This window comes from Molossus molossus, unplaced genomic scaffold, assembly GCF_014108415.1.
Source record: "Molossus molossus isolate mMolMol1 unplaced genomic scaffold, mMolMol1.p scaffold_m16_p_19, whole genome shotgun sequence".
Taxonomy (NCBI): Eukaryota; Metazoa; Chordata; class Mammalia; order Chiroptera; family Molossidae; genus Molossus; species Molossus molossus.
This window is the reverse complement of record NW_023425354.1, coordinates 32,596,428-32,623,793: the sequence shown is the minus strand read 5'-3', so window position 1 is coordinate 32,623,793 and position 27,366 is coordinate 32,596,428. Positions and strand designations below refer to the sequence as shown.

The following is a 27,366-nucleotide window of genomic DNA, read 5'->3' as shown; positions in this document are numbered from 1 at the left end:
ATAATCTGTTGGCATGTTAGATGTGCGATATGGCTCAGCGGTTAGAGCATCAGCCTGCGGTCCAGAGAGACTAGGGTTCGGTTCCCGCAAAGGGCATGTACCTCGGTTGCAGTTTGTCCCCGGCCCTGGTTGGGTTGTGCGGGTGGCAACCATTCGATGTGTCCCTTTCGTGTCGATGTTTCTCTCTCTCTCCCACTCTATCCAAACAACAAAAAAATGGAAAGGTGTCCATACAGCCTAGTTATTGAGTTCTGTCTTCTCTGTCTTATTACAATGCCTTGCTTCAAAGCTACCTCTGAAGCCATTATTGATAATTAAAATGGAAAGTGATTCCTGTAATTTGTTTATGTCATATGTCATATGGCATGTATGACTTGTATTTACTTGTTTAGGTTTATCTCTAGTGGCCTAATGGGGAATTTTGAGGCTCTAAGGCAAGGATTATGACTTAACACATGTTTGTATTCCCAAGCACCCAGTCATTGAGATAAGACTGAAGGTAGTTTTAAAAGGCATCAGTTTAATAACTAAGTTGTCTGAGCCAAGGTAAAAAGTGATCCAGGACTGACTGGTTTTGAAGAGTTTGAAGTCAAGTTTGAAAAGAGGACAAGGGACCAGTAAAGGACATGGGAGGAAATGGGAAGGAAGGTATACCTTGTTCCAGCTTGAGAAGCAGCAGAGCTTGCCCCAGTTTCTCCAGAGCAGACGCAGGCAACTGGGACGAAGACTGGTCAGATTGTGGCCTCCCTGTCCCATTTTCCTTTAATTTTCAATTTTGAGAAAAGTTTCTTCCTGAACTGGCAAGGTGAGGGTAAGGCATATTTCTAGTGACTTCGAAAGTAACCTCTCCTCCCTTTTCCTCAACTAATTCTGATGCCGATTCCAGCAGGTAGTCGTGAGTGGAGGGACTAATGTGTTGTTTTTTTTCCTGTTCTCGCCCCCTTTATTCTGGTCTGTAGCTTGCAGTAGTTGCTTATGTTTTACTATAGGAAGGTATGTGTACTGCTTTAAAGAGAATATTCTAGGATGGCCTCTGAGATGTGATTTAAACTGACATTTAAAGAACAAGGAGTCAGCCCTGGCCATTTTGGGCTCAGCGGTTAGAGCGTTGGCCTGCAGTCCAGAGAGACCCGGGTTCGGTTCCCGCTAAGGGCGCGTACCTCGGTTGCAGTTTGTCCCCGGCCCTTATTGGGCCGTGCGGGTGGTAGCCACTCGATGTGTCCCTTTCATGTCGATGTTTCTCTCTCTCTTGTCCTCTCTCTCCCTCCCACTCTATCTGAACAAAACATGGAAAAATGTCCTCAGGTGAGGATAAAAAAGAAAAACAAAAACAAAATAAAGAACAAGGAGTCAGCAAATTATGCTCAGATAGAAGAAACAGCAAATGCCAAAGTTAAGGTTGACAAGAACTTGGGATGTTTAGGAACTGCTGGAAGATGGGTGGCAGAAGTGTAGTCAGCAGGATGGAGAAGTAGGCAGGAGTCACATAATGCAGGACCTTTAGCTATTGTAGGGACTGGCATCTGTTCTTGGCACAGTGGGGAGCTGTTGGAGGGTGTTAAGCTGTTGAGGGAGTTGATGTTAGGTGGCAACTGTAGAAGCAGAAGGACTGTTAGGCGATTGCAGTGATTTCAGGACTGATAAGACTTGCTGATGTATAGGATCTGAGGGCAAGGTGGTGAGGGAAAGAGGAACTGAGTGACTTCTGGGTGGATGACAAACAATGGGAAAGGAAGAAGTTTGTAGAAAAACCAAGAGTTCTGTTTTGCCATTTGTCTTACTAATGAAATAATTGAGCAGATGGCAGCTGGGCAGCTAGAGAGTGATCCTGGAATTCAGAGAGGACTTGGCCGGAGCTAGACTTTTAGTTGTTACCTTGTCATGAACTCCACAAAAATGGGGGATGAGATCCATGGCTACAGTAGATACTTTGGCTTCTGATAGGAGCAGGCCCTTCCTTCACAAAGAAGAAAGGAGACAGTAGTACATTTGAAGGTGAGTTTGTAGATTTGGCAGGGAGGTGAGGGCATATCCTGTGGCTCCTAACTTCTAAGATTGCTGAGTTCCCTTTAGAGACATTTAGGGTGTAGCCAGCCAGGTGCTCATTGTGTGGCTTTGTATAACTTGTGTCATGTGACTTGGGTGCAGACACAGAAGATGGATGTTCATCAGGTCTGTATTGAGGGAGAAGGGATTTCAGCTGAGGATGTTTGCTAGGGAGTAATTATAGTGATGGATCCTTCATCCCTACAGATGGTGCTATCATCAAATACACTCCGGTTTTTGTTCAGATTAGCCTTTCTGAAAGTGCCGGCTATAGGAAAGATATGCAGCCATGTAAATCCAGGAGTCAGTATGTGAACTGTGTACAAAAATATAGGATGCCTTCAGTGTCAGGGCTGGCTCAGATATGGTATGGGAAGCACAGCACAGATATCCCAGCACTTAGAGATGCCAGGGATCTTGGCACTCATGTGGAATAGTCCAGTCTCCTAGTTGAGTGTCTATAGCATCAGCCGCAGACTGCCCCTACTTGAGCACTTTGGTTGATGAGGAGCTTACTGCTTTGAGAAACAACGTAGGGCAGCTGTATTGTACCCTTTTGTCCTCCAAGCAGCTGCTCATTTATAGAACTGAGGCTAGACTAGGCTCAGGTCTCCGGCATGCTAGTACTTGCTCTTTAAGATGTTTTCTTTTCCTGGCAGCCCTTGGATGAGGGGCACAGAAGTTGCTAAACTGGCAGGTGTGGCTAGGAGTTGTCTTGTTTTCAGTTAAATGGCTTATTTTCTAGCCAACAATTCTAGCCTATTAAGAGCTTTTTAAAAATTTTGATTTTACAATAGACTAGTTATCCCTCCCAATGTTGTGTTAATTCCAATTTTTATAAACTGTCTTCCAAAGGGATATCATGAAAGACTAATAAGATCCAGATGTTTGTCTCTGACGGTCATCTGTTAAAACAAGGAAATCAAGTTCTTTGAGAATCAATTATTTTTAGTAAAGTCATGTGGGCACCTAGTGGTCATCATGTTTCGGTAACTAGTTACAACCTATAATGAGCCCTTTTTGGATTTTGTTAGTTGTTACACTTGTCTGACTTGAAAATTGGAAATTTTGCTGAGCTCAAATCTCTGGCAACCTGTTTGTAATGTTTTCTCAAAGATTATTGGCAGTGATTCCTCAAGTTTTTGCAGTGTAATTTGCTTGAGTGAGATTACTTGAGTTAATTCAGAGGGCTCAGTCTGATTAACTAAAGGCTTAGATTCATATCCTGGGTTGGTGGTGGCTCAGTTGCTCTTCCCATTCTGGGGACAATCTGTAGACTGATTTTTTAGAGAAGTGTTTGGCTGGCATGGGGGACAGTGGTCCGGTCTTTGTGGCACTGTAGTTTAATGGTTAAGAGCACGGCTAGATTCAGATAGGCTGGAGTTGTGTCCGATTTCACCTCTGCCACTAATTAGCAGTATGACTTGGCAACTTACCTGGCTTTGCCTAGCATCAGTTTCCTCATCTGTAAAATGAGTCTCAGTTGAGGATTAAATGAAGCCTTTAATGAGATGCTTGGCCCTTAGTAACCATCTCTTCCAAGTGCCATTATTCTTTTAAGAATTTGCTGGGTGGAGCTAATGAGCACACTGGGGAACATAGAGAAAAAGTAACTTGTTTGGCCTCTAGGGCCAGGCAGAAGCGCTGGGTACAGATAGCTGGCCCCAGAGCCCTCTCTGTTTCAGAAGGAGATGCTGGGCACTCTTTGAAAGCCAGAGTGGAGTATTTCGACCTTTGGACTAGTGAGAACAAGAGAGCATTCCCTTCCTTTGTGTCTAGACAAGACCTAGGTGAATTATAGATGATGGCAGATTTATTAGGCAGGCAGTATAGAATGAAAGAGGAGACATCTGACTCCTTCCTGACTTGAGGGTGGGCTCGAAGGCACCTCAAGCTGCCATTCTGATAAGAAATAGAGCAGAGTGTAGGGTTCCAGACTGGAGAAAAGGGAGGGGGTTGGACCTGTTTTTAGAAAAATAGGGCAAGGTCCTGTTTTCTGGATATAAGACCACAAGGCCTTGGGGAAAAAAAATTTTTTTACATTTTCAAGGTAGAATTATTTTAATCCTCACTTGAGGACATTCCTTCCATTTTTTGTTCAGATAGAGTGGGGAAGAGAGACAGAGAGAGAGACAGAGACATGAAAGGGACACATTGAGTGGTTGCCACCCACACGACCCAACCAGGGCCGGGGACAAACTATAACCAAGGTACATCCCCTTAGTGGGAACCAAACCCTGGTCTCTCTGGACCGCAGGCCGCTGAGTCAAACCGGCCAGGGCAGGCCTTGGAAATTTCCTCAACCTTTGTCTCATCCCCACTCTCAAGGCTATAGCTTCCCTGAGAGCTGATCTCTACTGCTTTTGGGGTAGGATTCTGGTCTGAGGCCAGGAGGGGAGGTAACTACAGCTGAGATTCTTTCCACTGCTGTTCCTGGGCTGGGGCTGCATTCAGTAGGTGGTGCCAGGGATATAGATGAGTTCACTGGGCTTCTGAGGCCTCAGGCCTTGACCTCAATGGCTAGGTTAGGCCAGGATCTAGTCAGGGTTCTATCTTGTAGGCTGGAGAAAGCATTTCTGCTAGGGCTGTGGGGGCAGTAAGTTAGCTGGGTTGTGAAGTTGTAATGAAAAAGGGATCTGGAGGAATAAACAGATCCATCTTCCCTGATCACTTTTTATTCTAGTAGGAATAAGAGGATTAGAGGTAGCTAGGGATGGGGGATCAGGATGCTGGGGTCTTCAGCTAAGGTGGCTTTTGCCAGAACCTAGGTAGCAGGTAAAATAGTGGGGGATGCAGGGAAGATTCCTAGAGACCATGTTGGGGGGAAATGATAAGATCCCTGAATGGCGTCTGCTTTTATTTCTCTCTCCTAGCTCCCATGCTTGCCCAGCATTCTGGGTGGAGGAGAGCATCCATGAGTACCTTGATGCCATCCTCACCCCAGACCCTCAGGGGACAAGCAAGGATGGGACAGGTGTGGCCACTTCATCATCGCAGTGGCCATGGCCACAATAGTGACATCAGCCTCGTTTGGGAATCTGGTGGCAGCATACCCAGTACCATGCACCTGCCCAGCCATGGGCAGCGTGATGGACTGTGGGGGCCTCCACCTGCTCATCCTTCCAGGCTTCCTGACTGAATCTAGCTCTTGGAGTTGAGCCACAATAATCTAGCCACCTGCCAGATGGCTCCTTCCAGGGCCTGTGGGGACTGTGGGTGCTGCTGCTTTCTTACAATGTCCTATGGGATCTGGCTCATGGAGCACTGCGGGGCCTGGGTGTCCTGGAGCTGCTGGACCTCAGCTACAACCGGTTCGTCTGATTGTCCCTGGACTTCTTGGCCATCCTTGGTTCTCTGCTCTGCCTGGATCTCTTTTACAACCTGCTTGCCACCATGGACTTCTGTAGCCTTGGGGCCTGGGGAACCTGGAACAGCTTAACTTGAGCCACAGCCAGGCTCAGGGGTCTCTCCCACCTACACTGGCTCTTGCTGGCTGGGAACCAGCTGCAGCGAGTTGGGGATGTGGCACTGGCCACCATGCCAGGCCTGCAGGTCCTCTGTCTAGTTGGGAATGACATCAGCAAGCTGGAGGCTGAGGCCTTTGCAGCCCTGCAGGTTTTGGGCCTCCTCTCTCTAGTAGGCAACAGCACCTTGAGTTCAAGGCGATAGTGGGCATTCAGACAGTATGCACATGGCTGCTGCTGGCCAGTAACCTCTGGGTGTGTGGCTGTGACCTGCAGTGGGCCTTTGGTAAGCTGGACCACCTGTGGCACTTATATGTGGCTGATTTGTGCATCCAGACTTGTGCTGCACCTGGGAGGCTGGTGGGGGCAGTGCTGAGCAGTGTAGAGACCTGGCTCTGCCTGTCCAAGACAGCGGCTGTGCTGGGTACCATGCTGGTCACCGTCACTGTGGCTGTGGCAAGCGCAAGTTCAGGTTGGAGGAGCAGGGGAGTCCTCCGGAGAGGTAGGGGTTGTTGCAGAGGAAAGTTGAGGCAACTGGACTGGGGAAAGCAGATGGAGCTGTGGGAGAGGAAGAGGGATGTTCCTCAGAAGTCTTATGGGCTGTTGTTCAGGCAGGGTTGGAAGGAATGGTGGCAGGAAGAGGGACAAATTGCTGTGTTCATCTCAGGTCTTAGGAGCCTCCTACTCACCTATTTATCTTGTGATCTAGCACAATACCAGCATCTTTCCCAGCCCTAGAAAGAGGGATTTGGCCCCTAGTCTTCATTATCCTTTTGAGGAGAGGGCAATAAAAGGTAGTAGAGATTGAGCCCTGGCCGGTTTGGTTCAGTGGTTAGCGCATCGACCTGCGGACCAGAGAGTCCTGGGTTCGGTTCCCACTAAGGGCACGAACCTTGGTTGCAGTTTGTCCCTGGCCCAGTTGGGGTGCCAACCAATCGATGTGTCTCACACTGATGTTTCTCTCTCCCTTCCGTTCTATCTGATGATAAATGCAAATAAATAAAATAAATAAAAATAAAGGTTTATTTCTTTAGAAAAAAAAAAAAAAGGTAGAGATTGAACACCAGAGGAAATTAGGATGGGATGAGTACCAAGGAAAACTTCACTAATCCTATTCTCTTTTCCCCAAAGTTATGATGGAGATGGTCTGGGGTAGGGGAATGTTCCTGTTGGCATAACCTGGGCAGCTCCTAAAACTATTTTAAGGACATATACGATCCCATATCCAGTCCTTCTCAACCTTAGCTTCTTCCCAAGCTTGTGTATCTTGTCCCATTTGAATCAGGGATGGGTGAGGAGATTAGAAAAATAGTCAATTGGAAAGTTTATTCTGTACTTATGTGCTTGTATTATGAAAATTTACCTCATGGTTGTCACTGGTGAGCAGGAAAGGTAAAATGACTTTTTTATAATCCTCACTTGAGTATATTTTTCTATTTATCTCCCTCCCTCATCTGAAGATAAATAGAAAAAAGGAGGGAGAGAAAGAGAAATATTGATGTGAGAGAGACACATTGATTGGTTGCCACCTGCACGGCCCCAACCAGGGTTGAAGACGAACCGCAACCGAGGTACCTCCCTTGGCTAGAATCAAACCCGGGACTCTGGTCCATGGGCTAATGCTCTAACCACTGAGAAATACTGGCCAGGGCCAAAATAACCTTTAATCTAGGTATTTTCTCATTCCCCTTGCCTGGAGATGCTACCTTTTTTGTTGTTAATCTTCACCTGAGGATATTTTCCCATCGATTTTTAGAGAGTGGAAGGGAGGGAGGGAGAAGCTTTGATGTGGGAGACATTGATTGGTTGCCTTCCACACAACCCTGATGGGAGGGTGTGTGTGTGCGTCAAACCTGCAACCCAGGTATGTACCCTTGACCTGGAAATCAAACCCTCGACTCTTCGGTCAGTGGGCTGATGCTCTAACCGCTGAGCCAAAACTGCCAGGTCTGATTGGAAATTTTTAATCTCTTTATCAGAAATATACTGTTTGGACATGCGTATTTTTCCCCCAAGGGAACTAAAACCAGACCTGAATTTTTTTTTTCATCCTCACCCAAGGACATTTTTCCATTTTTGTTCAGTTAGAGTGGGAGGGAGAGAGAGAGAGAAACATCGATGTGAAACGGACACATTGAGCGGTTGTCTCCCGCACAACCCCAACCGGGGCCAGGGACAAACTGCAACTGAGGTATGTGCCCTTAGTGGAGACCAAACCCCCGTTCTCTCTGGACCGCGGGCTGATGCTCTAACTGCTGAGGCAAACTGGCCAGGGCCCAGACCTGAATTAAATGTACTGATGGAAGGAAGTGCTTGTACATTTTTGGTTTTTGGTTAATCCTCACTTGAAGATATTTTTTCCATTGATTTTTAGAGCATGGAAGGGAGGAGGGAGTGGGTGGAAGGGAGAGAGAGACATTGATTGGTTGTTTCCTGTTCTGTCTCTCCTGGAGATCAACGCTGCAACCCAGGTATGTGGCCTTGACTGGGAATGGAAACAGACCCTTCAGTTCTGAGGGCCAACACTCTAACCACTGAACCACACCAGCCAGGGCACTTGTAGAGTCTTAACTTTGGTATTGGAAGATTAATTTGTGTTGTATGGTGGTGTGTGGGGCAGCTTTGTGGTGGCAATCCCAGAATGCCCCTAACTTTTGCCCATTTATTTATTCAAATAATTGCTAAGTAACAACTATAAGATACAGTGGCAACACCTTTTGTTCACTTTATTCAGCACATATTTCTTGGATGCATGCATCCTGTATACTAGGCCCTGAGAATAGAGTAGTAAACAGAAACCAGACCCTATCCTTGGTCTGGAGCTCACAATCCATTGTTAATATAGTCGTTAATAGAAGAATCACAAATATATAATTGCCTATGTGCAAAATGATTCAAAAGAAGCGTACCTGATGGTTATGAAAACAAAATAGGGGAGCTGAGAACAAATGAGGGTAAAGGAGAAGTGGGGGTGACCAATTGGAAACCTGCTGTAGTTAAACCCACAAAAGATGGTAGTTTGGGCTAAAGTGGGAGTATGGGGACTGAAAAAAAAGAATTGATGAGATGTCCCATATGTCCACATCAGATCTCTCAGGGGACATAGCAGAGGCAGGACCAAGATGAGACTTCACAGGTGACTCAGGAGAACCTTCTTGAATTTGTACAGTAGCAGATTTCTGCTGGTTTGAGTATGTACACCGTTTACTGAACCTCTGTGTGCTAGAATCAACATCACATTTAAACCTCACAACAACCCTAAAGTAGATGTCATTTCCATTTCACAAATTAATCTTGAAAAGTGTAGCCAATATGCCCAAAGTAACGGTTGGAGTTAGGACTGAAGCCCCAATGTAGCTGCATTCAAAGATTAGTTCGCTTCATTAAGTTGTGACTCAGGGTTTCTCATGTCCTGAACCCACTGTTTCTTCCTTGAGTCTAGTTTTCAATTTTGCAGCTACAGAAAGGGGCCATAAGCCTCCATGGGCAGAGGGAAAGACAACTCTGTTGCTAGAACACCACCTTTGATCCAGAACTACAGAACGAGCGCCTTGTTTCTCTACGGAAGGGTTAAAAGCAAACCCCGTGAGACCGGAAGTTGGGTGTCGCACCCCGGCGCCAGTCTCCCTGACCCGGTTGAGGCCGCAGCGGACTGCCCTTCCCTAAGATGGCGTCGAAGGTGGGCTCCAGACGATGGCTACTACAGCTGCTCATGCAGTTGGGCTCGGTGTTGCTCACACGCTGCCCCTTCTGGGGCTGCTTCAGCCAGCTCATGCTGTACGCGGAAAGGGCAGAGGCGCGCCGGTGAGCTGGCCCCCGCGGTGGGAGGTGGTACGGTGCGTCCTAGGAACAGGGATGCGGTGAGGTGGGGCCCTTGGGCTGGGAGAAATTGGAACCTCGGACTTGTTAGGAGCTCTGGACTGAAGCAAGGTGGACATCGAGCATAGTGTGTGTGGGGCGGGGCATGGTCATGGGAGGGGGCTCCGGTTTGGGCGAGCATTAGAGCTGGTGGGAACTCAAGGGGTCTCAAATCTGTCTCCCTTATTCATTCTGATACCGTTGTTTACCCCCTCCTGGCTTGCAGGAAGCCCGACATCCCAGTGCCCTACCTGTACTTCGACATGGGGGCGGCCGTGCTGTGCGCTAGCTTCATGTCCTTCGGAGTGAAGCGGCGCTGGTTTGCCCTGGGCGCCGCACTCCAGCTGGCCATTAGCACTTACGCTGCCTACGTTGGGGGCTACGTCCACTACGGGGACTGGCTAAAGGTGAGCGCCTCGGCCTTGGGGAAAACTTTGCTAGGGTGATGGGGAGCTCTGTGCGTGTGGAGATTATTACAGACTGCAAGAATGGCAGGACCTTAGAGATCATACAAGTTTTCCTTACAGAGTGTGGAAACTGAGGTCCAGAGATGGGAAACAGACTTACCCAAATTCACACCACAGTTATCATTACAGCTGGAATCAGGACCCAGATCACCTGGTTTCCAGAACCCTTTAAATCATTAGTAATCTCAGACTCATAGGGCAAAAGTAACCTTAGAGAGTGCCTGACATTTTAGTAATCCCAGTGCAGCATGTAAGCCTGTAAATGACAGAACTTCTGCTGGGCATTGTGGGCTTGGAGATAGGCCTGGACAAAGGCACTACCCTCGGAGAATTTGTCCAGGACAGGAGGCAGATGTATGAACAGCTATAGGACAGTGAGATCAGTGGGTTTTTAAATTTGTTTTGTTTTGTTTTTATGGAGCAGACTATACTATATAGCAGAAAGAACACTGGGATTCCAGTCTGCAGGCCTGAATGTGGGAAGGAGACAACACTTGGTATCTGGGTTCTGTCACTTACTTTCTGTAGGACCTTGGACAATTTTATTAACCCTTTTGGGCCACTTCTGATAAAAAGAATCTCTGCTGTACCTGCCCACCACACTTGGAAGTAGTAAGAGGGTTCATCAGATGGAAGGGGATATATAGAGAGGACATTTCTGTGCTCTGGGCAGTCAGGAGATATGTGGCAGTTGCAGTTCCTGACTGGGGTACCCTTGCCTTGATCTAGGTCCGTATGTACTCGCGCACAGTTGCCATCATTGGCGGATTTCTTGTGCTGGCTAGTGGCGCTGGGGAACTCTACCGACGGAAACCCCGTAGCCGATCCCTCCAGTCCACCGGCCAGGTCTTCCTGGGCATTTATCTCATCTGTGTGGTAGGTTGGGGGACTGTTGGCTGGAGGTGCTTGACTGGGAATAAAATGTGAGCCCATGCTTGGCAGAACCCAGGAAGGTGGGCAGAAGGCCTTGCATGTAGGTCCTGATGAATTGCTCCTGCCAGCTCTGGGCCTCAGAGGCCCTCCGGGTACCTGAGACCTGACCAATATTCTTCCAGTATTATTGCCACCAGGGAGAGAAAAGTTTGGATTAGCCATTTAATCCAAAGCCTGAGAACCAGGAGAACAAGATAAATTGTTTCTCTCCTGGGTCTGGCTCCCACGAGATGGGATAGGGGACAAAGGAGAGGTTTGGTGGATTCAGGCCCCAGCTGGGACTCTACCACTTAGAACTGATGGGGGCAAATTAAAAAAAAAAAAAAAAAAAGCCCTGGCTGGTTGGCTTAGTTGATTGGAGCTTCATCCCGTACACTGAAAAGGTTTGGGTTCAATTCCCGGTCAGGGCACATACCTAGGTTGTGTGTTTAAGCCCCCGTTGAAGTGTGTATGGGAGGCAACTGATCGATGTTACTCTTTCACATTGATGTTTCTCTCCCTCCCTTTTTCTCTAAAATCAATAAACATATCCTCAGGTGAGGATTAAAAAAATAAAATAACTGATGAGGGCTGCCTAGGGTAGTCAATTATGGTCCTCCCTAGTGCTCTTAGGGGAGGCTAGTGTGGATGGGGATGTTACTAGGCACCATATTCCATGTGCAGAGCTCTGGATTCAGAGGTGAGAACCCCAGTATGACTATGGAGAAACACTTCCTATCTTCTGAGCTCCCAGAGTAAGGAGAGGAGAGACATAGGCCCTAGTTTCATGGAGTGTCTTAGTCTGAGGGGGGATGTAGGCCCTATTTTCAAAGAGCCTTAAGTCTAAGAGAGGGGAGTCAGAAGCCCACCTTGCAGAGGCTGACTTGCAGGTGCCATCTTGGGTGGGCTTCTGACAGGCTCCTCAGCCTGTTCTACAGACTTAGAAGATGGTATGTCTTTAGGCCTACTCACTGCAGCACAGCAAAGAGGACCGGCTGGCATATCTGAACCATCTCCCAGGAGGGGAGCTCATGATCCAGCTATTCTTCCTGCTCTACGGTGTCCTGGCCCTGGCCTTCCTGTCTGGCTACTACGTGACCCTGGCTGCCCAGATCCTGGCTGTACTGCTGCCCCCTGTCATGCTGCTCATTGATGGCAATGTTGCCTACTGGCACAACACACGGCGCGTTGAGTTCTGGAACCAGATGAAGCTCCTTGGAGAAAGTGTGGGCATCTTTGGGGCCGCTGTCATCCTGGCCACTGACGGCTGAGTTGCATGGGGAGAGACTGAGCGTGCAGGGAGCCACTGAGGGCCACCCCACCTTCCTCCTTGCTGGTCCAGTTATGTTTATTTATGCTTTTTGGTCTATTTGTTTGATCCTTTGCTCTGTGTGTATGTGTGTGTGTTGGTAAGAGGCAAGTGTGTTCCCCAATTCCTGGGCCCAGCCCTTGAGGGGGGATCCCTGATGAAGATGCCTTACAGGGTTTTTTTCCATTTGTTAAGAGAAGAGCTGACATCAGCTGCTCTCCTGGGTCTTATGTTCCAGAGAAGAGAGTAAGGCAGGGCTGGGTTAGGGTATTGAGAGTGGGAGACAGAGGGAGGAAGACTAAGAACTGGAAGTGAACAAAAGTGAAAAATTCCTTTTGACCCTGGCAGTTGCAGCTAGGCTTTGTAGTGCTTTTCGGAGACTGAGAATGTGTTTGTATGTTTACACTTGGATCAGGCCAAGAGGAGCAGAGAGGCTGGGCTCCACAGAAGTCACATGGGTTCTCAGGATATGTCAGGGGCAAAAATAACACTAATTGTCACCTACCTTGAGAGCAGAGCAGGCCCCAGTCTTCTTGGGTGTGAAAGGGTGGGGCAGTCAGCAGCCAACTTCCTGCTTCCTGCCTTGTTTCCAGCTCTATGGCTGGCCTGGTGGGGGTGAGTGCCCTCCCAAACACCAGACCACACAGTCCTCCAAAAATAAACATTTTATATAGACATTTGGCTTTGCTTCTCTGTTCTCCCCATGGGGCACTTTGCCATTGGCTGGGATTGACTTTGGGATTCTTGAAAGACCATATCTGGTTAAGCCCAACCATGGTCCTCTTGTGATCTTCCTCCTATTCTGAAAGTTCCCACAATTTTTTGGCTCTCTTCAAGGATCTCTTAATCCTCCCTGTAGTATATTCTTTTGACCTCTCACCTCAATCTTCTTGTAGGTTATTTTTCCTCCCCATTTGGTGTCAGCTGTTTTTGAAGAAGTCCTTGGTGGGGGTAACTGGAGGGAGAGAACTAACATTAAGTGTCCACTATGAGGCCAAGAATTTTACATTTTACAGGTGAGAAAGTGGAAACTCAGAGAAGGTAAGCAGCTTCCCTCAAGCCAGAGGACAAACCCAGCCACAGAGCTGAATTGCAGGTCAGGTCTGTCTAAGGCCAATGCCCAGATGTATACTGAATGTCACCCCTCTCCTGAGGGAAGACAGGCTGCTCTCAGGGTTTGGTCCTCTCACAGCTGCTGCTGTGCTATGGTGGCCTCTTTTTTTTTTTTTTTAAATATGTTTTTATTCAATTTTAGAGAGAGAGGGAGGGAGAGAGCGAGAAACATCGATGTGAGAGAGAAACATCCATCATCTGCCTCCTGCATGCCCCCTACTGGAGATTGAGCCCACAACCGGGGCATGTTCCCTGACTGAGAATCAAACCGGGACCTCTCACTCCACGGGAGGATGCTCAATCCACTGAGCCACACCTGCTGAGCTATGGTGGCCTCTTAATTGACCCTCGCCCTACTTGACCCTGTACCTCCTGGTAGAAAGTAGCCCCAGCAACCACTATGGTGCCTGGCACATCACGGGGATCAAAAATGTTCAATAAAACCTCCAGCTTTGGGCTACTGCCTGTCCGCTTGCACAAAAATGGAGACAACCTCTAGGGGGCCAATGGGAAAGGATCCAAGTCTGGGCTTGGTTCTGAGCCCTGCCTGAAAGGGAGCTGGGGCTTTTGTCTGTCAGGTCTGTGGAATGGAGGATGTTTCCCCCGAGTAGGGGAGCCCCTTTGGGGGCTGCATTGAGGGACATGGTGGCAGCATTCATACTGGGGCCCCTCCTTCTCATTTAGCTCTTCTATTCTCTCTAGGAGTCCCCTGGGTTCTCAGCCCTCAAGATCTTGCTCCCAGAGAGCCACTGCTTATTTTCTTTCAAGTGTGAGCTGATTTTCAGACAAGTATTTGCATTTTAATCAAGGCCTCCTGAAAAGTTGCAAGACCCAAAGGGATTAAAATGAGTGGTGGGATTTCAGGCAGATAGGGATAATATTTTGGGCAAGGGAGTCTCAAAGCAGCACAGAGTTCACAGAAACTGACCTACTCTTAATGTTAGCCCTGAGTAGAGCCCTTGAAGGCAAGCCCTCCCCTGCCCCCCAAATCCCTAGACTGAAAATTAAAGGCCATCTAGTTGTGGCTTTGGAGCAAGTGGGGTTCTTGGATGGACCCTTTGCTTTCCTGTGCTTGTCCAACTTCATCCCCCCCACCACCACCACCTCTAGGGCAGAATAGAGTAGGGGCTGCTTCTTCCTCTGTAGATCAGTCAGCCAACAAACCTTGTCCAGCCTGTGGCTGCCTGGAGTCACCTCCAGCAGACATGGCTTTTGGTCCACCCTGGTTGTCCCAGGGCCTGCAGGGCCGGTGGTGAGGGTCAGCTGCCTGGCTTGCTAAAGGAGTCCTGCAGTCCATGGTCAGAAGCTGGCTTGCTAAAGGAGTCTGGCAGCCCCTTGGCATGGTTGACCAGTTCATAGGAGTCTCGGATATCAGCCAGGCCAAACCAGAAGAAGATCCACTGCTTGTTGGAAAAGCTGCCATCACTGTGCTTGAAGTACCTGGTAGTGGTGGTGGGAGCTTTTAGTGCAAGGCCAGTGCTCATTTCTCGCTGGTTCATTTATTGAGGACCTCCTACATGCTAGACATCCTGCTAAGACCTGCTGTCTGTTATCTGATTGTATCCTCACAGCAGCAGCTAAGAGCCTGGTGTTGGTATGCTTTCACAGAAAAGCAGCTAAGGCTCAGAGAAGTTAGGTAGCTTGCCAGAATCTCACAGCAATGGTTAGAATGAGGACATCCCTTGCTCTCTCCACACTGCCTTGTGTTCTTGTTCACCACTTGGTGCCTACAGAGCAGGGTAATAGGGAGTGAGGAGTTGCTGAAGGAAAGAGAGAAGAGGGGTTTCTGCTGGAGATGCAGTGGGCCTGAGGTCAGAGTGGACAAGTGGGCCTGGAACAGAGCCTGAACAGAATTTTCTGGGAGCCTGGGAGAGTTGGTGGTTGGTGGTTGTCACTTGCTTTTAGGAATCCTCTGTTGCAGGGTAGGGGCAGGAAGGGGCGGGGTTATGTGTAGTCAGCCTGTGAGGAAATCTCAGGCTCTCTGTGTGTGGTCCTGGGAAATGTTGGGCCACAGTAGGTGAGTCCTTTCCTTGGGAAAGGACAGCTAGTGAAAGAAGGGGACAAACACCTAGCCTTCCTGGCTGGTGGGCCCCGGGATGTGGCTGGTGAGAGAGGGGTAGGGTGCCCAGTCCAGAGCTACCTACCAGCACCTACCAGGGGTTGATGGGGTTTGTTACTCGAGAGCGCCAGAAAAGCGTCTGCAGGTCCCGCCGCAGACACTCCCACAGCATCTGGCCAGATCCTTGGCCCTGGCGGCTGGAGCTCACCACAAACTTGTCCAGATATGGGGTGCCCCCCAGTACGGGCTCCGTGGTCAGAATGGCGGCAGCGTTGTACCTGGTGCAGCGGGGAAGAATCAGGTTGGGACTTCTCCTTGGTCTGAAGTGACCAGCTGTGTCCCTTGGTCCCTGAGGTCCACAGGCTCACCCCTCAGAGACGTAGACAGAGTGTAGCCGCGGGCGCAGCGAGGCCAAGTAGTCGTCACGGAGTTTTTTGCCGAAGCTGGTGTTGACCAGGTTCACCAGGCGGCGCTGGTCGAGGTCGTCCAGACTGCGCACTCGCAGCATCCGCTCGACATTCTTGAACAGGGTCCCGGACCCTGGGGGTGGGACGAAGGACGAGCGGTTAGTTTAGCGGGAGATCTAGGTTCCATCCACTCCTCTGTTTGGGTAGGCTGGTGGGGGTAGGGGGTTTCATATAGGACGGGTGGGGGCTGATGGAACAATTACTCTCTTTGGGAGATCTCCCTAATGAAAAGCTTTCTGTGGTCTGCATAGATTTTGAATGTGATTTTCACTAAAGGAGATGCATTTCCCAGGCAGTTTGTCCCTGAAGGTCAGCCCCGCGCCTGCAGTCCCACCTACTTCGCCTAATCCCGCCCCCTCCCACCTCTCCTAGTCTGGTACATTCCACTCCAAGCTCCGCCCTCTAGGTCCTCCCACCCCCAAAGTCACACCCATCTTGTCTAGTTCCACTCAACTTCCAGCCCCGTCACGTGCGCCCTGCTTACCTCCGCCAAGTTAAGCGAGATCTTCCTTTGCAGTGGAGTCTCACTATGGCCTACTGACGAGGAGGCCGCTTCCCCTGCTTACCCCATCCCAGTGGCCGGTACTCACTCCCTGGACCCGGACCCCCATCCCTCTTGTTGCTGCCCTTACCCTTGTTGCTGAAGAGCTCGGTGAGCAGCGTGCTGGCAGCGGTAATGGCGGCCGAGGAGTGGTGGGGCAGGCGGCTGAGCACCTCCACAATAAGCCGAATCTGCTGACGTTCCTTGGTGCTCACCCACTCGGCACTGGTCACCAGGTCCAGATCAGCGGGCAGGTTCACATTACTCAGGACCTGCCTCCGGGGCTAGGGAATGAGCCTCCATCCGGCAGCCTGCCCTGGACCACCCTGCCCCACGGACCTCTCCTTGCTGACCCCTTTACTCTTACCACCTCCCAGAGCCTTTGGCCAGAGAGGGCTCAGATCTGGGCACTACAGGCTGAGACTCTCCCTGACACTCCATTCCCGGCTCACTGGGCTTGAGAGGGGCTCAGCTAGGCCAGGAGTTGTGGGAAGTGAGGCCTGAAAGGAGAGGACACACCTTGTGACTGCTGTCCCGCAGGCCACCTGTGGTATTGAGGAAGATGATTTTAATGGGCTGCAGCTCCTTGGCCAGCGCTGCGGTCACCTCCAGCGAGTCAAGGAGCACAGAGCGGCGAGCAGTGGTCTCCCCAATGGGGCACAGGATAGGGATGCTGCCAGACTCCAGGCACCACTGTAGCAGATCCTTCTCCACCGAGACCACGCCCCCATAGCTGTGGGCCAGACGTGATGTTCAAGAGGGCCTCTTTCAGGCCTGTTGGGCTGGGGCAGGGCAGGCGGGCCATGTGATCTGACTACTAAGGGGCAGGCAGGGCTGGCACTAACCTGGCATGGGGGGCTGGCTCAGCAGCGCCTAGCACCGACCCACCACCAAAAAAAGGCACAGCTGTAGCAGCATTGTGCCGCAGCGCGTCCACCAGCACCTTGCAACTCTGGGCAAGCTGTGCCTTGGCCTCCCAGAAGGAAAGACAGCCGGAGGGTGCTGTGGGAGCAGGCAGCCCTAGGACCACCATGGGCTTCATGTCCATGCGCTGCAGAAAGGCCAGTGCGAAGGCCAGGCTGGAGACGCCCTGCTGACACTTGAGCACTTCCTCCTCCACCTGCGGAGGAGTGGGCGTTCAGAAGACATGACAGTGGTCCTGACTCCTGCTGCACCTCCTTGCTCCTACAGCCCCACCTTCAGGGCCCTCTAGGTGCTCCCACCCTGTCCAGGAGCTTTCAGGCCCTATTTCTGGCTACTGGTGCCTGCCTGCTCCGCCCTTTGCTCCTTTGGGTCTTGCCATTCCCTTATCTCACACTAGTGTTCCTCCCTCCGCTCCTCCCTGCGACCTTGGACTCTAGGACACTTTGGGGGAGGGGTGATGAAAGTGACTCCTGTTCAGGTTCCCCACTTGCAATCTGAAGCCCTAACTGTGCCCATGGTGGGGGCCTTCTCCAGCGCATCACACTTGGCGGGTTAGCGTCCCAGGCTCCGCACTAGGGCTGGGCGCCAGACTTTTGGAAGAGCTCAAAGCCTTGCCCAGTCCCAGGCACTCCTCAGGAATCCATTGAGCCTCTTCCTGGTTCTGCTGTGCAGAGTCTGCTACCGGTCCTGCCTACCTGGCTACATGTCGCCACACAACCCCCAAACCCTCGCTGTGATATGGCCGACACCAGGCTCCTCTCACCTCGATAACGGCAAAGGGCTTGTCCAAGGAGTGGTGGCAGGTCTGGAACTGCGTGAGCCAGTGGCGCGCCTCCCCGGGGCTGGCCCCGCACTGGTTCAGGAAGGCCTGAATGTCCCGCTGCACCAGCGAGCGGCTGCCTGGGGACCCCGGGGGTTCAGGAGGCACTGATGGCGCGGGGGGCGGCGTCCACGACGGCTCCTCAGCTGCAGGTGAATGGGCATCGTCCTCGGCACCCACGGCCTCCTCTAGTGCTGGCTGGGTGGGCGCCCAGGCAGTGCTGAGCCGGCGCCCGGGGCTAGTGCCCCTCGCTGCCCACTGCCGCGTGCTGCCGCTCAGCCTGCGCGCACCCCCAGTGCCTTGGGGACTGCGCAGCCTCCCCGCCGCAGCAGTGGCCCACACAGCCCAGGCCAACCGCACCATCGCCATGACAACCAAACCAGCTCGACCCTCACCCCTCACCAGTGACCCTCTGTCGGGAGCTCTGGGTTCTGGGGTACTCTTAACCTGCGTAGGGCGGGACGGGGCTGGGCTGGACCTGCCCAGGCAGTGGCAGGGGGCTCGAAGTCGCCTCTGGGTGCGTTTGAAGAGAGTCAGACCTAGGGTCAGTGGGCGGGGCCCATAGGATCTCCCGCCCCTGGTGGGAGGGTTATAGAACCTATTAGCGAGGGTCACTTGGCAGAGATAAAGCATGCCGGTGTCTTTAATCTGCTGCCAAGGCGGGTTCCAGGAAGGGCTCAGCAGACTCAGAGATGACTTTAGGGACCTGCGGGGACTTGGATGATTAAAGAGGAGTCTGACTAAGGCAAGAGGGGAGAGCAGGTGGTAGTTACTCCCTTCCAGACACTGAGGGAAGGGACTGGAAGAAGAGGTGGGAGAAGATTGAAAGAAAGGAGCGTGGAGGTGTGCCAGTCCTGCTGGAGGCCAGGCTTGCCTCTGTCCTGTTGTCCCAGCTCAAAGACTGTTTTCATGAAGTTACCAGGGTTTGCCACACAGCAGCCACTGAGTACTACCTTCAAGAATTTTGTCATATCCTCAAATCACCCCTTATTAGCATTAATTTTTTTCTTTTAACTTTAAAATTTATCCATAACAGGGCTGTAACTAGAAGGCCAGAAACACTGACCATATACAGAAGAAAGCCTTAAGAATAAAGCAATGTTATTAAATTCCAGCTAGATAGGGTTACCTGCTTTCTTGGTAACACAGGATGGGTGTTATTATTACCATTTTACAGATGAGGAACCTGAGGCACAGAAGTATGTGAGGACTAAAGTTACTCTTCTCATAAGCAATGGAGCTGGTCTTGAAGCAAAGCAGGTCTACTCCAGATCCATACTCTGAAGCAAGAATTAAAAAGGATTTGCAGCCCTGGCCAGTTTGGCTCAGCGGTTAGACCATCAATGCAGGAACCAAAGGGTCATAGGTTCGATTCCGGTCAAGGACATGAACCTTGGTTACAATTAGGTCCCTGGCCCTGGTTGGAGTTGTGCGGGAGGCAACCAATCGGTGTGTCTCTCTCACATAGATGTTTCTCTCTCCCTGCCTCCCACTCTATCTGAAAATCAATGGAAAAGTATCTTCTGGTGAGGATTTGAAAAAAAACAAGATTTACAAACTTTGGCAGGATGTGATTCATTGTTACTTATTACTGTATCCTGGTGCTGCCTCAAAGCACATAGTGTACTATCAGTTGTACACATCCTACATTGGGTACATGCTGATCAATGGAGTCCCACCCTCTGTTTTTTTTGTTTTGTTTTGTTTTTTAAATATATTTTTATTTATTTTAGAGAGGGGAAGGGAGAGGGAGAGAAAGAGAGAGACATCCATGAGACAGAAACATCCATCAGTTGCCTCCTGCAAGCCTTCTACTGGGGATCGAGCCAGCAACCTGAGCACCTGCGCTGACTGAAAATCAAACAGGCGACCTCCTAGTGCATGGGATGAAGCTCAACCAATTGACCACACCAGCCCAGAGGAAACAGCAACTGTAGAGGGGTTGTGTCTTTGCCAAGGTCACACAGCTTTAGTGTCATGGCCAAACTCCAGGCATCCTGTGTTTCCACCGCCTGTTCATTCCTTCCTTGTGTACGCGTCTGTGCTCCTCATGCTAGCAGACAGGACTCCTGGGGCTCTGCCTCAGTGAGGATCAATGGCCTGGGCTTTTTCTCTCCTGAGTGTCCCAGAGGATGCTGGATGAGTACATCGACCCTTTCTGGGGATACCCCTCCAACACACACATGCACACATGCATGCACATACACTCACATGTATGCACTCACAGGCAGAAGACTTTTGGCAGGGGGTAGGGGGAGCTGACCTTTGTGACCTCCTCCAGTAACTTTTTTATTTTCTTGCTTAGGAATCCTTGGTTTCATAAGGGAGTGAGGCAATGGTATGGAGGGTCTGTATCCCCTACCCTGTGGGACCACCTCCAGGGCCTTCGTTTTCTTCCTGCTTTATTGCTGCTACCCCTCCACCCCAACATATACATACACTTCCCAGAATCCACGAGGGAAGGTGGTCTTAGCCCCTGGGGCACAATTGTTTTCCTCCTCTCTGCCCTCAGAACCCCCAACCTCAGATGTGCCTCCCCTCCTGGGCTCTCTATTGGAGCCCCTCACCAGAATGCCCATCCTCCCTGCCCTCCGCACTCAGGAGTCCTCCTCAGTCTCTCCCTTTGGCTTTTCTGGGTCTCTGCCCCTGCACTGGCTTTTCTCTACTCTTTCCCACCCAAATGTACACCCCTTCCAGTCCTTCCCCCCAGCTGTGACTGAGTCCTGGCTCCCACCAACTGGGGGCCCCTGTGAGGGCAAGGATGGTCTCTCCCTTCAAACTGGAGCTCCCTGAAGGCAGGGTTGATGTCTCTCTCCTCAGACTGGGGGCTTCCTGAGGGCCCAATCATTTCAGTAGCCAATAGCATCAGCCCCTTTTCCCCAGGACATGGGGCAGACACTGGCTAGGGAGCTGATTCCCACTTTGGGCTTCAGCCCAGAGGGCTGTGGCCCTAGGCAGCCAATGGAGCACAGGGATACCCCAAGTAGATGATTAACTCCAGGCCCAGTGAGTGACCCTGGGACCATTATGTTCCCACTGTCTCTCCCTGGAGAAGGCCAGCCCCTGGTTGGGGAACTGGCCCTGTAGGTATATGGAGTCAACACCCAAACCTGACCACAGTCCTCTGAACTGAAGGCCTATAGGTTCATTGTTGGTCTGTGGTTCCACTAAAATGTTATTTTTTTCCTCTCTGAAGCTAGGTGTTGTTTTTCAGAGCAAAGCCTCTTGTCAATGCACCCAAAACTGAGTTTCTGGCTTCTCACCAGGTCCCCAAGCCTTGGGTTTTAAAGATGTTGGGAGCAGACACAACCTTCCAACCCTCCAGACACCTACCCTCAGCAGGGACCTCAGTCCTGAGCACAGGAGCTGGTTGGAAGGGCCAAGGCTTTCCATTTTATTAGAGCCTCCCTTGGCCGTTCCTCAGTGTCGTGGGCCTGGAGGTGACAGAAATCTGGGCAGGCGAGGGGCCAGGCTTGGCAACTGAGAGTCCCAATCATAGCACCTGAGGGGAGACACCGCCACAGAGACAAAGAGTACACAAATGTAGAGACCCACACCATCTACTGAGATGCACACAGATATATAGGTGTGTGGACACACAGGCATACAGAGATACACAGGATATATAGCATCTATACTTACACATACACCCATGTAAACATAGAGCGACATGTGTGTGTAGATGCACAGCTGTACAGAGACACAGATTCTCTCAGACACAAGTTTGCATACAGAATTGTACACGTTTACAGAGGCTCTCTCAGCCACTGTCGTACGTAGAAACACACACACACATACATGGAAAGATACTGAGAACACACAAATATATGCCCAACTGTAGTCATTAACAACTACTGGAACACTTAGATCTGGAGACATGAATGTATACTTGTGTAAACACACACACACATGCAGACACACACCTCTTGAGACCATACCCATCTGTCCATGTACAGAGGCACTTGGCCACACTCATTCACATGCCAGACCCCACTCTGGCATGTGAGTGGTGTTCAGTAAATATTTATTGAATGAATGAATGAGGAGAGGACAGAGAGAAAGGAGGGGAGCCTGTGGAAAGGGAAGTTTGGCTCTGTGGTTTGCAGGGGCTGTGGAATCTGTGTTTGTGGGGTTGGCTTTAGGACTCCCCAGGCAGCCCTTTCCATCTGTGCGGAGGTGGAGGCCAGTGGGCACTGTCTCGGAGCTGCACCTAGAAGGTGTGACAAGTGGGAGTTTACACAGGCTTTTTCAGTCAGCTGCAGTTTTTTTGAGTACATACTGTGTGCCAGGTGCTGTTCCGAGGATGCAGTCCTATTTTTCCTGGCTGGAAGTTAGGAAGCCTGGGCTCTGCCACTTCCCAGGCTGCAAAAATTTGGCAAGGCATTTCATTTCTCTGAGCATCTGACTTGTCAGTTTTCTTACCTGTGAAATGGGGGAACGAGAATAAAACTTAATCTCATTGCATTGTGGTGAAAATGAAAAGTTCTCCATGGGCATGCAGCCAGTAAATCCAGACTGTGGGGAAGTTTATAGGATAAATGACCTGGTTTCTTCAACAAATAACTTGCAAGAAAAAGTGTAGGAGTGGAAAGGATGAATAAATAGATTTAAAAATGTGTTTTTAAAGCTGTTCGGTTGCTCTATCTCCCTTCCTCTCTCTAAAATCGGTTTTAAAAATAAGTATCTTTTAATTCTATTTGGATTCAGATTCCATCAAACCATAAAAAAAATTAGACAGTTAGGGATATTTGAGCACAAAGGATATTAAACATTTTTTTTTCTTTATTGATTTTTAGGGAGAGGGAGAGAGAGATAGAAACATCAATGAGAGAGAACACTGATTGGCTGCCTCCTGCATGTCCCCCCACTGGGGATCAGGCCTACAACCTGGGCATGTGCTCTGACCAGAAATCAAACTGGCGACCTCTTGGTGCATGGGTCGATGCTCAACCACTGAGCCACACTGGCTGGGCAAGCACAGAGGATATTTAATATATTATTTTAGGCATGATAATGATTGTGCGTTATATTTTTACAAATATTCCATATCGCCCGGCTGCTGTGGCTCAGTGGTTGAGCATCGACCCATGCACCAAGAGGTCGCCAGTTTGATTCCTAGTCAGGGCACATGCCCAAGTTGTAGGCCTGATCCCTAGGGGGGCCATGCAGGAGGCAGCCAATCAATACTCTCTCTCATCAATGTTTCTCTGTCTTTCTCCCTCTCCCTTCTTCTCTCTCTAAAAATCAATAAAGAAAAAATTAAAAAAAAAAATTTCATGTCTTCTCCTGGCTGGTTTGGCTCAGCAATAGAGCGTCAGCCTGCAGACCAATGAGTCGCGGGTTAGAGTCCAGCCAAGGGCATGTACTTTTGTTGCGGTTCATCCCCAGCCCTGGTCGGTGTCGTGTGGGAGGCAACCAGTTGATGTGTTCTTCTAATGTTGATGTTTCTCTCTCTCCCTTTCTCTCTCTCTCCCTTTCTCTCTTTCTCTTTTCCTCTCACTCTATCTGAAGATAAATAGAAAAATATCCTCGGGTGAGGGTTAAAAAAAATATTCCATATCTTTTAGTCTATAGACTGAATATTTATAAATGAAATGGTAAGATGACTTGAATTTGCTTCAAAATAACCCTGGAGGGGAGAAAGTGGCTGGGGGAACAGATGCAGCAGACTGGCCATGAGTTAGGAGTTGATACCCATTGAAGCTGGACAGTGGGTACCAGGAAGTCATTATACTACCTTGCCACTCTTTCTTTAAAAAATTCTTTTTCCTTTATTGATTTTAGAGAGAGAGGAAGGGAGAGGGAGAGAGAGAGAGATAGAAACCTTGATGAGAGAGAACACCGATTGGCTGCCTCCTATATGCCCCCCACTGGGGATTTGGCTCACAACCTGGGCATGTGCCCTGACCGGGAATCGAACCAGTGACTTCTTGGGGCATGGGTTGAAGCTCAACCACTGAGCCACACCAGCCTGGCTCTCTCCACTCTTAAATATGCTTCCACATTTTCAAAATAAAAATAATCAAAGAATGGCCATATGTGCAAGTTCCCAGTACGACATAATGTAAATATAAGTTAGTTTGCTTCTTCAATGTATCATTTGAAATAAATCTTGGAAATACTAGATACTGCACAAATACATAGTACAGGTAGAGGAGGGAGCCCTCTGATCCACCGATTTAAGATGTTCACTACCAAGTGTGCTATGAGCCTCTTGTCCAGCAGGGAGCTTCCTAGTCTCTGCTTCTCTGGCTACTACTGCTCTGGGGGCTCCTTAAAAGGAAGAGAGTATCAAAAGTGTAAGACAGGTATCACTGACAGGTTAACATCTCAGTAGGGACCTTCTCTCAGAGATGATTAGGAAAAAAAAGACAGGAGATAGATAGATAGATAGATAGATAGATAGATAGATAGATAGATAGACAGACAGACAGATAAAAGGATTTGTCCAGCTCTGGCCCAACAGCTTAGTTGGCTGCAATGTCATCCCATACACCAAAAGGTTTCAAGTTCGATCCCTGGCTGGGGCACTTATTGGGAGGCAGCTGAGATCAATGTATCTCTCTCATCGATATTTCTCTCTCTCCTCTTTAAAAATCAATAAACAGCCCTGGTCGGTTTGGCTCAGAGGTTAGAGTGTCAACCCGAGGACCAGAGAGATCCAGGTTTGGTTCCCGCTAAGGGCACGTACCTCTGTTGCAATTTGTCCTCCTGCCCCGGTTGGGGCTGTGTGGGTGGCAACCAGTTGATATGTCTCTCTCACATTGATGTTTCTCTCTCTCTTCCTCTCTCTCTCCCTCCCACTCTATCTGAAGATAAATGCAAAAATGTCCTAGGGTGAAGATAAAAAAAAAAAATCAATAAGCATATCCTCAGGTGAGGATTAAAAAAAAAGAACCCTGGCCACTGTGGTTCAGTGGTTAGAGCATTGACTCGTGCACTGAAGGGTCTTGGGTTCCACTCCTGGTCAAGGGCATGTACCTGGGTTGTGGGTCCCCAGCCCCAGTCAGGAGGCAAGCATTCGGGAGGCAACCAACTGATGTGTCTCTCACATTAATGTCTCTCTCCCTCTCTCTCTTTCTCCCCCTCCCTCCTTTTTAGTCTCTAAAAATCAATGAAAAAATATCCTTGGGTGAGGATTAATAGAAAGGGTCTTCCTTCAGGTTATAGTCTCTGGAGGTTGAGGGTATTTAGCAAAACTACTATCTTGAAGATAATAATAGCAAACTCTTCCTTAGGCACTGTTCCAAGCACATGATAACTTATTGAATTCTCACAATAATGCCATGAAGTAGGCATTGCCATTATTACAGAGATCCTGGGAGGCTGGTTTATATAAATGGAGATACTGTACTTTCAGGACACAAGTGGAGCTTCCTAGCAGCCCCTAAGTGTGGGCATGAACTGCCACAGAGCCCTCAATGTATGTCAGAGCAATCCAGAGAAGGAGGCACACCAGGAATCACGCAGCATCTACAGGTGGAGATGTTTCAGGAAGGAAAGGGCAGCCCAAATGTAGACACCTCAAAGCCTGAGAAAAGGCCATTGGCTTCACTCATCAGTGACTCTTTTGAGTCAGTGGGCTGATGGGGAGCTAGGGTGGGGAATCCAGGCAGCAGAGGGTTGGGGAGGGGTCTGGGATGAGACCATAGCATGGAACCCCTGGAAAAAAATGTGGCCAGAGAAAGAAGCAGAGGCTGATGACTCAAAGTGTGGTCCATGGCATCACCTGAGACCTGGTTAGAAATTCAGAATCTGGGCCCACTCTTGGCCTACTGATTGAGAACCTGCATTTTAACTAGACCCCAAGGGATTCTATGTGTATTAAAGTACAAAAAAAAATAGTAGAGCAGAGATGTGGACTGGTCCCTAGAGATTAAAGAGGTGATGTTCAATATGAGGATGTCCCTAGTGAGTTTGAGGCCAAGGAGGAGGTGGGAAGGGAGAGGTGAAAACACTGCAATGGAGCTGCACTGAAGGGTGTTGTGTGTGAATTTTAGGGCTGTGTGGGGCTGGGGTGCTCTGCGGGACTCGCGATTCAGGTAGTGTAGTGCTATGTGGTATGTCCTGTCCCATGGCTGAAATCTTCTTGAGGGCTATCCATCTGTGGAGAGGAGAGAGTATGAGGATGAGGTGTGGGGCAGAGTTCCTGTGTGTCTTTTGGATGTTTTTGTGTGATTTTACATGTTAAAAATAGTCAACTACTAGAAATTTTATATGGTTAATCCTATTTATGTGCATGTCCCAAGGTCAGAAATTGTCATAGTTTGATAAATAGTATAGTAAGCCTCTTTAATTCTGGGAAGTTAGAACACAGGTCCAGATCCCAACTATCCATTCTGTCCTCAGCGGGTAGAGGACGGAGATTCCACCCTGGCGTCAGCCAGGTTGTAGATTTGCACTGTTGCCACAAGGGGGCGATGCCGGCCTGGCTGCGCGGTACCAGGTCCGGGTGAGTCCCTGCTTGTGGTGTCAGGTCTGCTAGCAGTGCTGAGAGCCACCTGAGGGGCAAGTGAGAACGTGCCCTGGGTGACGCATTGTGACGGATGTGGGGGTCAACTCCTGGTCCCCTCAAGCCGCAGCTTACCAGCCCCTCCCCACCCTAACCAACGCCCTCTTCCGTGAGGACCTAAGGTGGGCGGGGAGCGTAGTAAGGGTGCAGCCTAAGTGGGTAGTCATGGGCAAAGACATTAGGAGTGGGAGGATGTGTGGGAGGATGTGGGGCAAAGATGGGAAGAGGGGCCTCAGGCATCCTCAGTCGGGATATATATATATAATATATATATATAAAAAAAATATATATTATATATATATATTTTATATATATATTTTATATATATTATATATATTTATATATATATTATATATATATTTATATATATTATATATATATTTTATATATATATTATATATACTATATATATATATAGTATATATATTATCCTCACCGGAGGACATTTTTGCTTCAGATCAGATAGAGCAGGAGGGAAAGAGGGAGGAAGAGAGAGAGAGAAACATCGATGTGAGAGAGACACATGAGAGAGACACATCCACTGGTTGCCACCGGGGCGGGGACAACCAAGGTACGTGCCCTTAGCGGGAACTGAACCCGGGACTCTGGTCCGTGGGCGACACTCTAACAGCTGAACCAAACCAGCTAGAGCTCAGTCAGGATATATATATATATTTTTATCATCCTCACCCGAAGGATATATATATATATTTTTTATCATCCTCACCCGAGGACACCTTTCCATTTTTGTTCAGGTAGAGTGGGAGGGAGAGAGAGGAACAGAGAGAGAGAGAAACATCGACGTGAAAGGGACACATCGAGTGGTCGCCACCCGCACAACCAACCAGGGCTGGGGACAAACTGCAACTGAGGT

At 49.5% G+C, this 27,366-nt stretch overlaps 2 protein-coding genes across 2 annotated transcripts; one reads left to right on the top strand and one right to left on the bottom strand.

Moving 5' to 3' along the window:
* The first annotated feature begins 9,086 nt into the window (after nucleotides 1–9,086).
* On the top strand, nucleotides 9,087–12,729 carry TMEM101 (transmembrane protein 101). Its single transcript, XM_036269952.1, has 4 exons — nucleotides 9,087–9,314; nucleotides 9,595–9,775; nucleotides 10,565–10,711; nucleotides 11,710–12,729. Exons 1-4 carry the CDS (start codon nucleotides 9,178–9,180, stop codon nucleotides 12,016–12,018), a joined length of 774 nt encoding a protein of 257 aa, XP_036125845.1. The 5' UTR covers nucleotides 9,087–9,177; the 3' UTR covers nucleotides 12,019–12,729.
* Nucleotides 12,730–12,968: 239 nt separating this feature from the next.
* On the bottom strand, nucleotides 12,969–18,349 carry NAGS (N-acetylglutamate synthase). Its single transcript, XM_036269951.1, has 8 exons — nucleotides 17,924–18,349; nucleotides 17,082–17,356; nucleotides 16,756–16,969; nucleotides 16,328–16,508; nucleotides 15,597–15,768; nucleotides 15,324–15,506; nucleotides 14,334–14,609; nucleotides 12,969–13,011 (listed from the first exon to the last, which is right to left on the bottom strand). Exons 1-7 carry the CDS (start codon nucleotides 18,347–18,349, stop codon nucleotides 14,429–14,431), a joined length of 1,632 nt encoding a protein of 543 aa, XP_036125844.1. The 3' UTR covers nucleotides 12,969–13,011; nucleotides 14,334–14,428.
* Between the last annotated feature and the right edge of the window lie 9,017 nt (nucleotides 18,350–27,366).

What these genes read in the sequence shown, in the direction of transcription:
- TMEM101 (XM_036269952.1), top strand. Translation starts at nt 9,178, where the DNA reads ATGGCGTCGAAGGTGGGCTCCAGACGATGGCTACTACAGCTGCTCATG. An exon ending in GAAAGGGCAGAGGCGCGCCG is followed by an intron (nt 9,315 to 9,594) that starts GTGAGCTGGCCC and finishes CCTGGCTTGCAG; the next exon opens with GAAGCCCGACATCCCAGTGC. An exon ending in GCATTTATCTCATCTGTGTG is followed by an intron (nt 10,712 to 11,709) that starts GTAGGTTGGGGG and finishes GTATGTCTTTAG; the next exon opens with GCCTACTCACTGCAGCACAG.
- NAGS (XM_036269951.1), bottom strand. Translation starts at nt 18,349, where the DNA reads ATGGCGATGGTGCGGTTGGCCTGGGCTGTGTGGGCCACTGCTGCGGCG. An exon ending in CGAGCTCTTCAGCAACAAGG is followed by an intron (nt 15,769 to 16,327) that starts GTAAGGGCAGCA and finishes TCCCACCCCCAG; the next exon opens with GGTCCGGGACCCTGTTCAAG. An exon ending in ACAAACCCCATCAACCCCTG is followed by an intron (nt 14,610 to 15,323) that starts GTAGGTGCTGGT and finishes CACCACTACCAG; the next exon opens with GTACTTCAAGCACAGTGATG.